Source organism: Rhinolophus sinicus, chromosome 6 (genome assembly GCF_057876585.1).
Source record: "Rhinolophus sinicus isolate RSI-liver-muscle chromosome 6, RSI-T2T, whole genome shotgun sequence".
Taxonomy (NCBI): Eukaryota; Metazoa; Chordata; class Mammalia; order Chiroptera; family Rhinolophidae; genus Rhinolophus; species Rhinolophus sinicus.
Window position 1 is genome coordinate 64,478,363 of NC_142506.1, and position 16,605 is coordinate 64,494,967.

General features: G+C 40.1%; 1 protein-coding gene across 1 annotated transcript; it reads left to right on the forward strand.

The window, feature by feature from the left end:
• Positions 1-11,419: 11,419 nt before the first annotated feature.
• RGS1 (regulator of G protein signaling 1) lies at positions 11,420-15,644 on the forward strand. The gene is made up of 5 exons (XM_019745224.3): positions 11,420-11,630; positions 11,981-12,061; positions 12,489-12,550; positions 13,911-14,074; positions 14,817-15,644. Exons 1-5 carry the CDS (start codon positions 11,425-11,427, stop codon positions 15,000-15,002), a joined length of 699 nt encoding a protein of 232 aa, XP_019600783.3. The 5' UTR covers positions 11,420-11,424; the 3' UTR covers positions 15,003-15,644.
• The last annotated feature ends 961 nt before the right edge of the window (positions 15,645-16,605 follow it).

The following is a 16,605-nucleotide window of genomic DNA, read 5'->3' on the forward strand; positions in this document are numbered from 1 at the left end:
AGCTATATTAAGCTGCCCCTTGTGGCTCTGTGAAACGAAGCCTACAGGAATGCGTAACTGCTGAAGGAAACAATCAGAAAAAATGGGAAGGCTCTCCATTGCCTCATCTCTATCTGGAGCGCGAAGCCCCCCATAAAGGCTAAAGCCTGTATCCCCTCAGTACTCCCTATGTTCCAATCTTCCAGGGACTGATACTCCAACTAACCAAAGTTGGAAAGAGAAACAAAGATGGAGGTGACTGAAAATGTGCTAATTTCCTTCTCTTCCATTGCTGGTGGCAAATGACAGAGATGATACATCAAGTTATACTGGTAAAAGCATTTGAAAGTATTAAGAAACAAGCTAAAAAAAAATATATATATATATATATATGATATATGTTATATCATATACCAAAATTGGATTGTAGAGGGAAAGGAGAAAAGTAGGGAAAGTAAAATATAACAATTGCATTGTAACTCATAAGGAGTAATGGACACTATTTAAAGCAATGAAGGATAAAGTACAATATAAAGTTATTGTTAAAAAGATGACCACAGTGAACACACAATGGGATTTATAGATGATGTAATACAGAATTGTACACCTGAAATCTATGTAATTTTACTAACAATTGTCACCCCAATAAATTTAAAAAATAAATTTAAAAAAATAATAAAAAAATAAATGCTAAAATTATATAATACAAAAAACAAGTACCTAAATGTAAACAAATAAAAATGTTAATTAAAAAATTAAATAAATAAAAAAAGATGACCACTAGGGCCGGCCCGGTGGCTCAGGCTGTTAGAGCTCCATGCTCCTAAGTCCGAAGGCTGCTGGTTCGATTCCCACATAGGCCAGTGGGCTCTCAACCACAAGGTTGCTGGTTCAGCTCCTCGAGTCCCACAAGGGATGGTGGGCTTCGCCCCCTGCAACTAAGACTGAACATGGCACCTTGAGCTGAGCTGCCTCCCGGATGGCTCAGTTGGTTGGAGCGCATCCTCTCAACCACAAGGTTGCCGGTTCAACTCCCTCAAGGGATGGTGGGCTGTGCACCCTGCAACTAGAAACGGCAGCTGGACCTGGAGCTGAGCTGCGCCCTCCACAACTAAGACTGAAAGGACAACAACTTGACTTGGAAAAAAGTCCTGGAAGTACACACTGTTCCCCAATAAAGTCCTGTTCCCCTTCCCCAATAAAATCTTAAAAAAAAAAAAAAAAAGATGACCACTAGGACAAAAACGCAAAGCTTCAAATGATAATCAAGAGGAATATAAACTAAAACAATATCAGAAAGGAAAACACACTGACTATGTGCTTTAAAATAATAAAACTAGAAGGCAACACACAATGCGGTGAGACCACTGAGCCTGAGGATTTTCTTCTTTTCACAGAGAAGACAGGTGGAGGTGTGCTGCCCAGGCTGGAACGGTGGCTCTGTGACCACGGTGATTGCGTCAGAGCCGCAGCTCCTTCTAGATTTCTGCACAGCCATCCTTAGCTTCTGGCTTTGATCCTCTGAGACCTCATGGTAGCACCATGGCCTCTCAGACAGATGGCAAAAGGGAAAGAGCAAAAGGCAAGAGGCATATGGCAGTCCAGCCTGCCCTCTTTTTAAAGGGCCTGGAGGAGTAAGTGGCACATAAGAAGTAGTATCTGCTGAATGCAAAAACCAATACATTTTTCATGACTCTGCCAACACTGGCTTAGGTGCCACCTTATTCCTCCCAAAATGCCCTAGGCTTAACCCTACATTTCCATGTTTTGAAATGTCCCGTTTATTTGTCTCCCTCCAGTATAAGATTTGTCTTTAGATTCCCTCACGCCTAGCAGAATGGCTAGGACACCATAAGCACTCAGTAAATATTTTTGGATAGTTGAACAAATTAGTGTCAAACTCAGTCCTTAAGGCCTGATTCAACAAGTTTTCTTAGTACCTCATATACGCCCATCAGTCACTGTTCTGGACATTTGAGCAAACACACTCATTCTTAAAATCACATTAAACAATTTGTTTAAAAGACATTTGCTTTGCTTGTAGAGTTTGACTGAAAGACTATAGATTCTACTGGCACTCTGGAGACAGAGCCCTCAGAAGCCCTAAGCTTTCAACTACCCACTGACTTGCTCTATGCTCTCTTCTAATTTCACAAAGGAAGACAGTTCGTAAAAGTAAAGGTTTCACAGTGAAATGGGGCAGACATAGTCCATCTGCATATTCGGAAGCCAAGAAAGTTAGAGAAGCATAAAAGGGAGTGGAAAGGAAGGGAGGGCAGGGGAAGAGAGGGGTTTTAGCAGAAAAAGGTAAACTAAAGAGACAGGAAAAGGAGACTGAACAGCGTTTCTGAGAATCAACAAATTTGGATAATGGCCTGCTTACCACATAATGTTGGGCCCAGTTTTAATCATTGGTTAATGTCAGTTATTGCTACCGAGTCAGGCTGGCTTAGAATGGACTTTAGTGTGATGTCGTCTGGGTTGTTTAGCTTTCTATGAGGTCACAAATGTCTTCTTCCTCTGGATTGGCTGATATTTGATTGTTGGGTATGGTTTCTGCCCGCCTCCCCCCCAAAAAAAAGAACACCAAAAACACAAAACAAAGAAACCCCCTCAACGCTTCAAATTTCTTTCATATTTAGTTCTGAAGTGATATACTGTACACGACAGCTTTTCTCACAAAAAGAGAAGTGAAATGGTGACATTCTCCCTGGCATTACTCCATTGTCTTTGGAACTCTCCCAAATCAGGGGAAATTCTTCATCGAGGGAGAAAAATTCTAAAATACTGATCATTTTTAGTTCTTCTCAGAAGCCTTTAATTTTCTATGCATGAAGAGCAACGATTCAATGAAAGATGCAAAGGATGAATTGTAAAATCCAATGATCTACAAGGTCCTAGTTTTAAAGGATGTGCTCTCTGGGAAATGAACTGGACCGTGTGTGATTCATGAGGCCACCACCATACTCTAAAGAGGGTCCTGTCTTCTCAGGCTCCACTGCTGTTCCCTAGCGGACAGTGCAGTTGGGGAGGGACACGCCAGTTTCCGAGGTCAGCATGACAAAGCCAGTCCCACCCGAACATTTCGAGTTCCTATCCCATCCCAGCTTTCTTGCACACGTGCAGCCTCCTGTTGTAATTTAGTGCAATCATTACTAGTCCCATCTTTGGGTGCATTGCCCACTCACTCTTTCATATGGGGGAGGCCTTGTTTCAACAAAATGTGAGAAGAGAAACCCAGGGCTAGGTGAATGGAAAAAACTCCCCCGCGCACCAGGCTGCTTTTAAGCTTTCTATGCACTGTCTGGGCTGTGTTAAGATCTTACCATCTCAGCGAGGAGCATGGTCAAAACACAATCACCAGGGGGAAAAGCCAAAGAGCCATAAACAAGACACTAAATCAAAATGAAATAGAACTTAAAACCTCATAATGATTTTTAAAAAAAGGATAAAAAATCCTCCAAGTGAAAACTATCTGATTTTCACACACACACAAAATAACAGCAGTGGATAGCAGTTTATGTGTTTATAGCTCCTGGACTTCCAAATTATCTAAGACAAAAGATAAACAAGATTATGAGCTTGTTCTAACTTTGAATTCCCACCAAATATATGACCCTGGTTTTCTGCTCCTACACATCCAACTGAAAACAAGACCAAATACACAGGAGAAGGAAACAGAGATAAGAAGAGACTAGAAGAGGGGCCGTTTACACTTTGGGAGTTTGCTACCTTAGGAAGGGCAGAATATAAGGGTCACGGCTGCTGGCAGTCATGTCTCCTGGATTTGTAGCTATTCCTGGTCTAATGCAAATTATAACTTACAAACATTCTGAGGTCTTACTTAGGCTTAGCTGAAGGGTTCGTTTGTTCATCGATTCCTAGTATTACCTAAGGTCCCTCCACTCAGCTTCCTGTTTGCCTAAGCCACTTAGTACTCAAACGGGGGTTGCTGTCACTTGCAACCCTGAAACTCCTGTCTTCACAGAACTTTCCACCCCTCCTAATTCAAACTGAAGTGACTTAGCTCTTTCCAGCCTCATTATGGATGGGCTCAGAAACTGGAGCTGGGTGGTCAGCAGTGGGCAGTGATCAATATTTGCAGCTATGAGTATCTAAAAAGCAGATGGCAAGAAAATTAGATTGGGGTTGGCAGAAATAGTCTGTGATGTTTCCACATCATGACCATCTGAACATGGATTTGTACAATTGCTTAACATATTAGTTTATCGAAATACATGAGCCAAGAGCAAAGGAGACCCGTGACAAGTAAGTATTGATGGAGAAGGGGTCCCTGTGGAAGATGGTCCCAGTGAATGAATGCATACTTGCTTGGAGCAGTTGGGCTGCCAAGTTCACTGAGTTTTAGGGAGACGTCTAGGCAGAGGGCTGCAACATATTAACAGGAATAAAATGAAACACATACTGTCTATAACAAATTCTATCTAAATCCTAATTTTTCTGGGTCTAGTTTTGACCCCCTGTAGAGTCTCAAAAGGAGTGAAAATCTCCCTACACCACTGCCAGAACAGCACGTTGAATAATAAGCATCTTTGACTTCTACACGGAAGAAACTGACAGAACAGGCCAAAGTGCATAGCGTGGTATTGAACCCACAGCCCTTTGAAATGCAGCAAGATTAACATATTGCTAGGATTCAGCGGACTCAAAGCCTCCCATTTAAGTAAAGAAGAAAAATAGGAAAATAAATCAGGCCTATTTGAAAAGGGAAGAGCAGGCCCAGGAAATGCACCGTCCCTCACACCCACAATGATGGCAGAATCACGCGAAGAGTAACCACCAGCTGACTTCCAGGTGCTCACTCAAGTAGGGAGAGTCTGACGCCCTCTAAGAGTGACCTTTATGATGAACCACATGTCCAGTATGTGTGACATCAATACTTGATGAAAAAGATAAAGACGTAAACAAACACAAAAGCCAAGCGTTAGGAAAGACACAAAGTACAGTGAATGTCATCCTGAGAAACAAGTGGCATGGCTTTGCAAAGAACAAAGCATGCCAGGCAACCCTGATAGATTTTCCTTGGAAAAATCACATAATGGGGAAAAACAAAGCAAATAAGTCACTGCTATGAACCACTTTAACATCTGGTAAAAACAAAGACAAGTCACCGGAGGCGTGTCACAGGTATCCCCCACTTTTCAGAGGCTGGCTTTATGAAAGGCCTACATGAGGACCCGTTTTCGTTCACTGAAAGAAATTGAGGAGGATGTTTGCTTTCGCGGGAAAAAAAAGGCAAACAGCAAAAATAGCATCCAGTGTTTGTTGTGCAGCCTGCACCCCCAACAGCGCGAGTGGCCATCTGTGCTTTCTCTCCATTACTTTTGTGTCTCTGTTAGCAAGATGTGTACTAAAATGACTACTGCTTTGCTTTATACCCTTTTGGCATTCGGTTTCATCTAATGGTCTACTTTCAGAAAGCAGGGACATCTTACCACAGTCACTTATGGAATTTGTTCCCTAATAAAATATACTTTTTTCTTTACAAATTGCCTCTCCATGCTGACCTTTGACTATCTTTGCTTTTGCATGCATGGCCTGTAACAGAACATTCCAGCCCAACTACAAATAATGTGCCAATGTTCTTCTAAGCATAGTTTTCCATTTTCAAACTTGGGAATACGACCCTTGCCTACTGGCTGCTAAATTTTATTTGCAAAGCATAGTCAAATAGTTCCTGACAAGACTCACTCTCGCTGCTGAAATGACTATAAATCATGGCATGATCATAAATGAAAATGAGTCCAATATGGAGGAAATATACCAGAGATAGCATTAATCAAAGATTTCCTTCGCACTTTCAAGGATAAGTTGGAACTCAGTCCTATTATTGACAAGTTCATGGGTCAGATGAGATCTAGGGTGACTGAGGTTTACAGAATCACATGAACTCGGTTCACTGAAGGTCGATTTTCTTATAATCTCTTAAATTATAGAAAGGAGGTGTTTCGTGTTGACTAAAGTCGATTAGGACAGGATGAGGAAAAGAAACTAGATTCTTATCTTGTTCAGTTTGCATTTACTGAGATCACTGAATTGCACCGCGTTGCACATTTCTTCTCCAACTAAAACCTATCAGCTTATGTCTTCATTTAGAAAATGAAGTCCTAAGCAAGTCTAAATAGGTAACCCTTTAATTCACAAATGACATAAAGTTGGATCAATGTCTCCACCAACACTCTACCTAGACATACAGAAAAATCCTTCCAAATTCACCCTTGTTGAAGCTTTTCAAATAAACTCTAGGAAATGGAGCTGCTACAGGGTTGGCATGCTACCTCTAACATGGAGGCTGCAGGAGCCAAAGCACACCCAGAAAGTGAGCTTTGGTCTTAATTCCCTAACTATTGAGTGGTTATGCTAATTTAACGAAGTCTTTCAGAGCCCCTTTGAAACTCTGCAAAGCTTCATGTTGCCATATAGGATCTGTTCTTCCATGACGTTGATGCACCTGAGAGGTGTCTACTTACTAAAGACCAGTTTCTCCCTTGCAGTCTTTTGTGCTTCCCGAGGGGTGTTACTCTCGAGGGCAGTAACAGGCAGAGATGAGATTTATGTTGATTTTCTAGTAAATGGCAGGAGCACTTTGGTCCCACACTTCCAGAGTTAATCCCTCCCTATGCACTCCTCTCTGGTGGCACTTTTCACGCTTTTCACGTTGAGTATTTGCTTAGATATCTGTCAGCCCTACTACACATGAACCCCTTACAACAGAAATTCATTCATCTTTCTGTTTGCTCTACCAATGTCTGATACATTGCAGGACTGCAAGTAAAGTTTGTAAACTCAAGACATTTTGTTTCAATGGGTCAAAATTTCTGTTCATGTCACTGACTCTTATGGTATAAATACATTTTTACTTCTAAGATACAATCTCATGGGCAGAGGACATGAATAGACACTTTTTTAAGGAAGACATACAGAGGCCAACAAATACATGAAAAGATGCTCAACCTCACTAGTTATAAAGGAAATGCAAATCAAAACCACAATGGGATATATCCGCACACCTTTTAGAATGACTATTATCAATAAGAACAGAAATAACAAGAGCTGCCAACTATATGGAGAAAGAAAGAATCCTTAAACACTGCTGGTGGGACTGTAAATTGGTACAGCCATGAAGGAATATGCTATGAAGGTTCCTCAAAAAATTAAAAACAGAATTGCCATAGGATCCAGCAATCCCTCTTCAGGGTATCTACCTGAAAAATTTGAAAACACTTATTCATAAATAACAAGGTACTTTATGTGCCTTGTTCCCTGCAGCATTACTGTGGCCAAGACATGGAAACAACCGAAACGTCCTTTAGTAGATGACTGGATAAAGAAGATGCAGTACTATTACACAGTAACTTGTTATTACTCGGCCATAAGAAAAGATGAAACACTGCCATTTGTGACACTATAGATGGATCTGCTAAGTGAAATAAATCAGACAGAAAAGAAGAAGAACCATCTGATTTCATTCACATGTGAGATATAAAACAAAAAGCAACAAATGAACTAACATACACAGAAAAAAAATGAACTCATAGATACAGATAACAGAATGATGGTTACCACAGGAGAAGGAGAGATAAGCACAGGGTGAAGAGGGTAAAGGGGGTCAACTACATGGTCCCAGAAAGAGACTAGACTTCGCGTGGCAAGCACACAATTGAGTGAGTGTTCAAATGTCATATTATAAAGTTGTACTCCTGAAATTTATATAATGTTACCAGGCAATGTTTCCCCCAATAAATGGAATAAAAAATATGAGAAGAAAATCAAGCCAATAAACTTTTTTCAAAAGATGTAATTTTGTACCGATTATTGTCCTTTTTCCCCAAATTTCCAATGCCCGCAATAAAATTTCAGCAACATTATAAAGACTCAATATCATTTTAATCAATACCAAGGATGAAAAAGTCATTCAGCAAAGCACTCCCTAAGATTCAGGCAGTTGGGGTTATTGGAACCAAAATGTAAAACCAACTCAACAAAGATTAAAATTGTCCCCATCAAGTTGATAGCCATTATCTGAAATGTTTTACTGAAGCCATCTCCTAGACTTTTTAAAATATAACACTGGGATTTTTAGGGCAAGGAAACTATTCTGTATGACATTATAAGGGTGGACACATGTCATTATACATTTGTCAAAACCCACAGGCTATACAGCACCGAGAGTGAATCGTAATATATGAGGTATGACAATTAAATTCACGAACTCATCCTAGAAAAAGTGCTACCTACCTCATTGCTGAATGTCACTATGGTCACCTTCGAAGTACTCCCCTTGGGAAGCTATGCACTGATTCCAGCGCCTCGTCCACTCTTCAAAGCAATTTTGGAACTCTTTCTGGAATGGCCATCAGAGCTGTCGTTGTATTATCCTTGATGTCCTGAATGTCATCAAAATGTCTTCCTTTCAATATTTCCTTTATCTTCGGGTAAAGAAAGAAGTCATTGGGGGCCGGATCAGGTGAGTAGGGAGGATGTTCCAATACAGTTATTTGTTTACTGGCTAAAAACTCCCTCACAGACAGTGCCTTGTGAGCTGGTGCATTGTCGTGATGTAAGAGCCAAGAATTGTTGGCAAAAAGTTCAGGTCGTCTAACTTTTTCATGCAGCCTTTTCAGCACTTCCAAATAGTAAACTTGGTGAACCGCTTGTCCAGTTGGTACAAATTCGTAATGAATAATCCCTCTGATATCAAAAGAATGTTAGCAACATCATTGCAACAAGTTCGCGACTTAATTGTCAGGCCTTGCACACTAAGGATTTGGGGTAATGATGATATGTCATTGGAGGTTCATCCTTGGTTTTACAAATAAACCACACTGACTGATGTGGGGTGTTGATAGTGGGGCAGCCTGTGTGGTGCAGGGACGATGTGGGAATTCTCTGTACTTTCCGCTCGATTTTGCTGTAAACCCAAAACTGCTCTAAAAATAAAGCACATTTTTAATATATATAAAAAGATAACACTAACCACATGAAGTATTCCTTTTCTTAAGACTCCAACCTACTTCCTTATGCACAATTTCACAACGAAATATACAAACAAGATGACCTTTCTGAGAGCCACTCTTTCTTCTATTAGCTTTTACCAAATGCTCTACAACTTCAACCAAAGGTATTGACTCAGTAAAGTTACTATTTGATCATTTGTCTTTTCTTAAAGAGGAATCAGATGGGGACACTGTGTGCAACTGATGGGGGACGTGCAATGCCTCGCCATGGACCCGTGAACCCTTGCAAATAGAGCTTCCTGGATTCTGGGCTTCCTTGGCACATAGGGCTTTGCATGTGCTGGCAAGCAGCCTTCGAGGGGGAGACACTATTACTGTGCTACTGAGGTGCCTTCAACAGCCAATTGTGATAGAGGAGTTTCAGATGGACCCCCTCTATTAGGAGTTTAATTTTCTATTTGGGCTTAGAAGTGTGCGATTGCAATTGCTTGCAAATGTTTGAGCTTGAAAGTCTATAATGAGGCAGCAAAAGGTGGGAGGTTTAGAGGAATTACGAGGTGACTATCTCTGTCTCAGAGATTCCCAACATGGTGTCAAGAGAACATTATTTCTGCAAACTATCTTCCCTACCAAAGGAGAGTTCATTTCTCAAAAAGCGTAGGAAACCACTGCATATTCTACCCTCCTTTCAGACACTGACAAATGTGCGTTCACATGTTAAAGGCTCGCAGATCTGCGCTGATCAGTTTAAAAACTGTATTCGACTTTGACCCACCATTTCCCAAACTTTTGTGGCCGCAAAATCATTGCTGCTGCTGCTCTTATAGTCCTTATAATGCTTCCTAACGACCGAAGGAACTAGTGTTGCAGAAGCATACTTTGGAAATTGTTACTATATATGGAGGATAATAATAACAGTAGGCCATTCAAAATAAACATTAAATCATTTTGCTCTAACTCACAATTTTGCAGGGGAATGAGAAGTTACTAGATCCACAAACATGAGCAATGCTGAAGATTTTAACAGAAAAGTGAAGTATGGCCTGAACCACAACAAAGACAAAAAAAAAAAAAAAATGCCTTTATGTTATTGTTCTTTGAGCCCCATCATTTCTTTTTGGGTCACAAAGTGGCCAGCTTATTTCACTAGTTCTCTTTCTTACTGCATCATGATGTTATCTTCTGAACATCAAGTGATGCTTGCTACATACAATATATGCTCATGGCTTTTTAGGAAGTGGGTTTTAAAATATTGTAAGCATGATTCCTTCACATATCCCGTACCCTGCTGATAGAGACAAGATAGGAAAAGTCGTACTCTCTTTCCTGTTGTCAGCTTTACCTATTACCATCAGAAGCCTCTCCAAGTAAAATTTGTTTTTTTTCAGGGACAAAAACCAAAAGAGGTTTAAGTTAAACTGGATACTACAAATAAACCACACTCTATATAAACTCTATAGGAGATGATATTGTACTAACCCCTCCACCCTGATCAATGATTAGTCATCTAACTCCTTGGGATTTTTTTTTTTAAATCCTTACTCTTAATTAAGGGTACACTTTAATCTCCAGAGATATTGCCCAAATTCAGAAGTTTTCACCTAAGAAATACACATTATTGGCCTTTCCAAATATACTCTTATTTTACCATAAGCAATGTTTTCTCTGATACTATGCAATTCTTTACTATCAGTACGTGTATATACTATGCCATATTTCTGTGTTAAGTACACTTTTGTTTACAGTTTTTTTTCATTGTGTTTTATTCTTATCCTTAGCAGTGACATATAAAAAAATAAAAAAAAATCAAACTCTGATAGGCTAGTTATATTCCTAAAATGTTAAAAACACTAAAATCACCCCCCTTAAAATCATCTTGGATATCACCAGTAAAATGTCTAGCACACACACCTGGGAAAACACATGGAAATTTCTTGCCTTCGAAATAACGGATGAAAATTAAGATAACCTCCCATAACTCTCCTTCCTATAAGATATTTGCACAGACAATCAAGGCAAAAAGGATTTGTTTACACTGCTTCCTGAAAGGAAAAAACAAAAAACAACTCTTTAAAATACTGTGATCGGATGAACTTTATAGTCAAAGATGAGCCAAGCGTTGAGAGAATATGTCTCGTGTACTGAGTTTCTATGGGACCCAATACATATGCCAAATGAGACATTTGACTGAAACATGCCATTTTTAGGAAGACAAAAGCATCACCTAGAACCAAAGACAGAAGCTCCTAATGCTTTAGACGTATGGTTTGTGTGTGTGTGTCTCAGTGGGTTTAATTTTCTGTCTTTCTTTCTAATCAAGTGACCTGTTCTTATTTGGTTTAAGTTTCAACCACAAAACATCCCTGCATGCTTTTTTTTTTTCAAGACACACGTCACAGCCAGTGAGAAAGGGGGAACTTCCAGTGCCTGTGGTAACATCACTTGATAAACAGACTCGCCGAGCAGCATGCGTCTGCTTGCCCTCACTTTAAAAAGCAGCAGACACGCTGACAAGCAGACATTCGCCCTGAGCATGATGCGAGCAGCAGCCATCTCCACGCCGAGGTTAGACAAAATGCCAGGCATGTTCTTCTCTGCTCCTGCAAAGGAACTGAAGGGAACCGATCCCTCCCTTCTAGAAGACAAAACGCCAAAGAGGAGGCCTAAGACTTTGTAAGTCCCGTCAGTGTCTCACGTCGTGAATTTTGACTTAGATTATCTTTAATGGCAGAATGGAAGACAACAGAAGCGAGCAGGTTAGCTAGATCAGGAGTCATGACCTGGTGTGAGCGCTAAGGATATATTCAGTTGTTTTTAAAAATGAGTTGTGATTAGACATTACAGTAGGTGGGAATCTGACCAGACTTAAATTGGTTCAATCTTAGTATAGTAACAGGGTGTAGCAACAATGTTTATTATTGCCTTAGTCCTTGGAGAAGTGTATTTCAGTCACTCTTCTCTTTTTACAAATGAAGTATTTTCAACTGATGAACTATGAATATTCACTTTTGTGTCTTTCATAGTGGAATGGACGTGAAAGCGTACCTGAGATCCATGATCCCACATCTGGAATCTGGAATGAAGGCTGCCAAGTCCAAGGACATGTATGTATAGATACACTGTCATTATAAAAGTGGCCCATGCATTCGCTGTGTATGTCAGCCAGAGATTAATACGGCACATTGATGTAACAAGCCTAAGGATATTAGCATATTAGTGCCACTGTAAATTAAATAAGAGCATGTGTGTGTGTGTATGTATTTGCTATTCGTTATGCTGCTAGGGCACCTATACTTGGATTTTTCAGATTTTATTGGTGGATAGTTTCATCTCGCAATTCTATATGAAATTTCATTTCAGTAGCAATTCTAAGGCAAACTTTGTTCTCTTATAGATGAACTTTAATATAACTTATTAGAACTACAGTCTAACTGTTTGTGAAGTTCTCAAAATGCAGGAGCTTCTGCTGATATCACTTGTGCTTATGAAAAAATATATTTTACTAATTGATGTAAATCTTGCCCCCTGCAGACTCTCTGCTGATGAAGTAATGCAGTGGTCTCAATCTCTGGAAAAACTTCTCACCAACCAGAGTGAGTACAGATTAACTATTGAATGTGTCTGATTTAGCTCAATACGCTAACGGATTGAATGGCTTCCTTAAGATACAGTATTTGGGGGAGGAGCATGTGTGAAAAGCTATGTATATTCTAGTTTTTCTGTAGTCACTGGTAGTTTCAGCATATTATGCCTTGCTGTCATGGCATGTTCACTTTGCCCTCAATTCTGCCACTGACGAAATTGCCAAGACAGTTAGATGCTTCCACGGATCATTTAGGTGCAAAACGAAAAACTAGGCTGGGGTTCTGGTGTTTAACATTTTTTAGAGTACACCAAACCTCTCAACATGTGAACTGCTGTTTGGAAAGCTACCTCGAGAGTGTGTTTTTGCACCGTTGGATGTACGGAATAGGATTCATTCAGTCAGTCGATTATTTTGTCATTCACATATTCCATGAGCTCCCCTGTTCAGTCCACTTTCGTGCAGCAAGCATTTTAGAAGCACCAAGGATTCCAAACCAAAGACGGTGCCTGGCTGCCCTAAAGGCAGTTAAGATGCACAGTGTATAATTGCATCATATATAATATAACCCACGATATAACACACACACATGATAAAAGCAGTTCTCAGACACAGAGTCTGGTGGGGCATCTCTGATGAGAGCACGTAAAGAAAGACATCAGCCTGCCCTACCCTCATCATGACCACTGATCCACCGAGATAAGGACCCTGTTAAAGGGTGTGGATGAGCTATATCTCTCCAGAGGTTGAGTTTACCCTCCTCTCCCCACAAACCCCTAAAGAGCCTTGCTTGGGGATCAGAGAGTTCAACCTGGTTCATCCATCATATTATCTGACTTCATTTACGATTCAGCCCAACAAACAGCATAGAAATGGCCCATCTGAAAGTTGCCGTAACACTAGCAAATATAACAAGTGTGTCACACATAGGTCACAGATAGGCCTCGTATTTATTTTCCAACTCATATGAATTGGATGGGAAATTGTATTGGTTAACAATTAACATGTTGTTAATGCCCTTTGTCAATGTTTGTTTCCCTAAAATATTTTATATGGGAAAAGAGATTTGTAGACCAGGAGGGTAGGATTTTCATTGAATCAGCAGATAGAAGCAGAAGCAGTTTCATAGCCACACTAGGCTGCCATGTGACTGTGACCCAGTCTGTGTGACCTCAGATAAACTGTAAATGAAGGAATCTCTAAGGCCCTCCCGTCTCACGAACTGTGACACACCTATTTTAGCAGCAACCATCTCTCACCTACATAGAGAATGCAATGCAATAGCATTTTTCTTACATATTTCTTCTTCAAGTTATTCCTTTATTGGCTCAATTAACGTAAATATCTCACCTCTCACTCTTTCTTTTTAGCTGGTCAAGTTGTTTTTGGACGTTTCCTCAAGTCTGAGTACAGTGAGGAAAACATGGAGTTCTGGCTGGCTTGCGAAGACTACAAAAAAACACAATCTGACCTTTTGCGTTACAAAGCAGAGAAAATCTATAAAGCTTTTGTGCATTCAGACGCTGCTAAGCAAGTGAGTATTAAGTTCATTATCACCGGTTTATGTGCGAAGGAAATTAGATGCAGACATGACATTCCACACACAGAGCAAGATGAAATCCTATATGAGTATCATGATTTCACTGCTATCTATTTAGGTATATTCATGTACTTTGGCACAATGATAACCTAAATTTCTACATTTGTGACAAGATTGGATAAAAGGCTGATTTTGCAAAGCTAGCTGACGTGATGGGGGTGGGGTAAGGAACCACAGCATCACTGGCAAGAACTGAATGCCAGGGAGTTCTCAATGAGCGAGCTCACCTTGGATGAAGACAAAATATAGAACAGTGTCATCCATACTCCGCAGCAGCAAAAATATTTCCAGTTAGTAGAAGTGCCCACCTTCCGGTTAAATATTCACAAAACATAGCTGCACAAAGTACCCTATCCTCCTATAAATCTGAAATGTCCACCTCACTTTTCTTGATGCCTGTGTCGCCTTGTATGGTGATTTAAATGTTTCACGTCTGCTCCTTTTGCGTCTCCCAGCTACACAGTGAGCTACCTTGGAGCAGACTGTTCTGTGATATTTCAACTCCCCACACCTAGGACAGGGCCGGTTCAGAGTAGGCATTCCAGACACATTTGAACTGATTTACATGTGGGCTTAAAGCCACTCACTAGCTTGAGGTGCTGCAAAAGGCATAGTAATGTCATACAATATGCAATGTACTGGAAGTGCGTATCAACTAATGCCGATTTCTTTTTAGATCAATATAGACTTTCGTACTCGAGAATCTACAGCCAAGAAGATGAAAGCTCCAACCCTGACATGTTTCGATGAAGCCCAAAAAGTTGTCTACACTCTGATGGAAAAAGACTCCTATCCCAGGTTCCTCAAATCCAACATATACTTAAATCTTCTGAATGGCCTTCAGGCTAATAGTCTAAAGTGACCGTTTCCTGGATGGAGGGAATTACAGATGGTATCAAGTACAGAAGGAACGTGCCCGGATGGCTCCCTTGGCAAACAATGTGGCCTTTTGGGGTGACTCCATAGGCGCAGGGAAAGAACAAAGGACTCAGAGGGATTAACACAGAAGTTACCCAGGCACAGGGGGAAGAAGCATGAGGTGAAAACTGAGAGACAGTGGAAGGCAGGTGACTGTGGTATTGTCACACAATCCAGTGGACCTCCATACTAGGAAACCTTTCAGAACTGACAAGGCCGGGTAAACTCTAGTTACACAGACACTGTGAATAAAGGTTTGGAAACTGATTAAGACATGCTATAAGCTTCAAGGTCAACTGACATTTATGCTGCATATTATTACACAGAAATTGTCTTGAGCTGCTGAAATCTCTTTAACTTGGATGACTATTTGGAAAGTAGGTGTTTTGAAATTACTATTGCTATTATTGACACGAAGTTTTTTTCGTGTTGTTTGGATTATTTAATGGCTTTTGGCTTGAACGAGATGAAGAAGAGAAATAATGTATTTAACTTAAGCTATTGCTCTTATTCCTGGGAAGTCAGAATATATTTGTACATTAAATTATCATGGTGTCAGTAATAAACATGTTTTGTATTAAAAATACGTAGAAGCTGTCTCTGTTTCATTTTCCCCAACATTTTTAAAAACTAGCATTTATTTCTCAGATTTAACAAAAATTCAGTTAAGGGTCTTCTACTTTCTATCATGTCTTCAACAACTAACACTATCATCCAATCAATCCTATGTATTATGTGTTGTATGTATTTTGGGGGCAGAATTCCTTAGTTTTCTCTCTGCCATCACGATGCATACCATCAGACAAATATAATACGCTTCCATACAGTCAAGCTTCAAACCGATGAGAAATTGAAGAAGTCTTTTAAAAAGAAACGGAAAAGTTATTCCAAGAAGTAACTTAATTACCAACTGATATTTTATGGTAATTGGAAGTTTATTAAACCCAGGTGTATCTTCTCATTTAATGTTGATAGCAATCCTGTAAAACCTGAGACTCAGGAAGATGAAATCACTAGTTCCCAAAATTAGCTAAATATCAAAATTAGCTAGAATGTTAAAAAAAATAATAATAATAACAACACCTATTTCAGGGCCCTAGCCTAAACTAACTAAATCAGACTCTCCAAGGAATCAAGTACAAAAATCTGTATTTTACAAGGAAAACCCCGGGTGATTCTAAAGATGATATGATAAGACAGGATTGGAAAGCCCAGGATTAAGGGACAGTCACACTGCCAGCGATTGATTGCACGTAAAGCCATGACTACACAATCAGTGTTCCTTCTGCTGTGTGACACTGCCCCCCACTGACCAAAAGGCACTTCCTAAGTCACTCAAATTTGCAACCGTTCTAAGTGTCACCTAAGCAGGAAATTAAGACCATTCTGTAGAGATCACCAACAGAGCAGAAAAAATAACCTAGATGCTGCATATTCCAGCATAGCCCAAATAGCTGTATCTTCCCATGCACCTGCATTCCCTATCTTACTGAGTAATCCACACATCATCATGAAATGCTGTGGATATTCTCAATACAGCCTTCTCT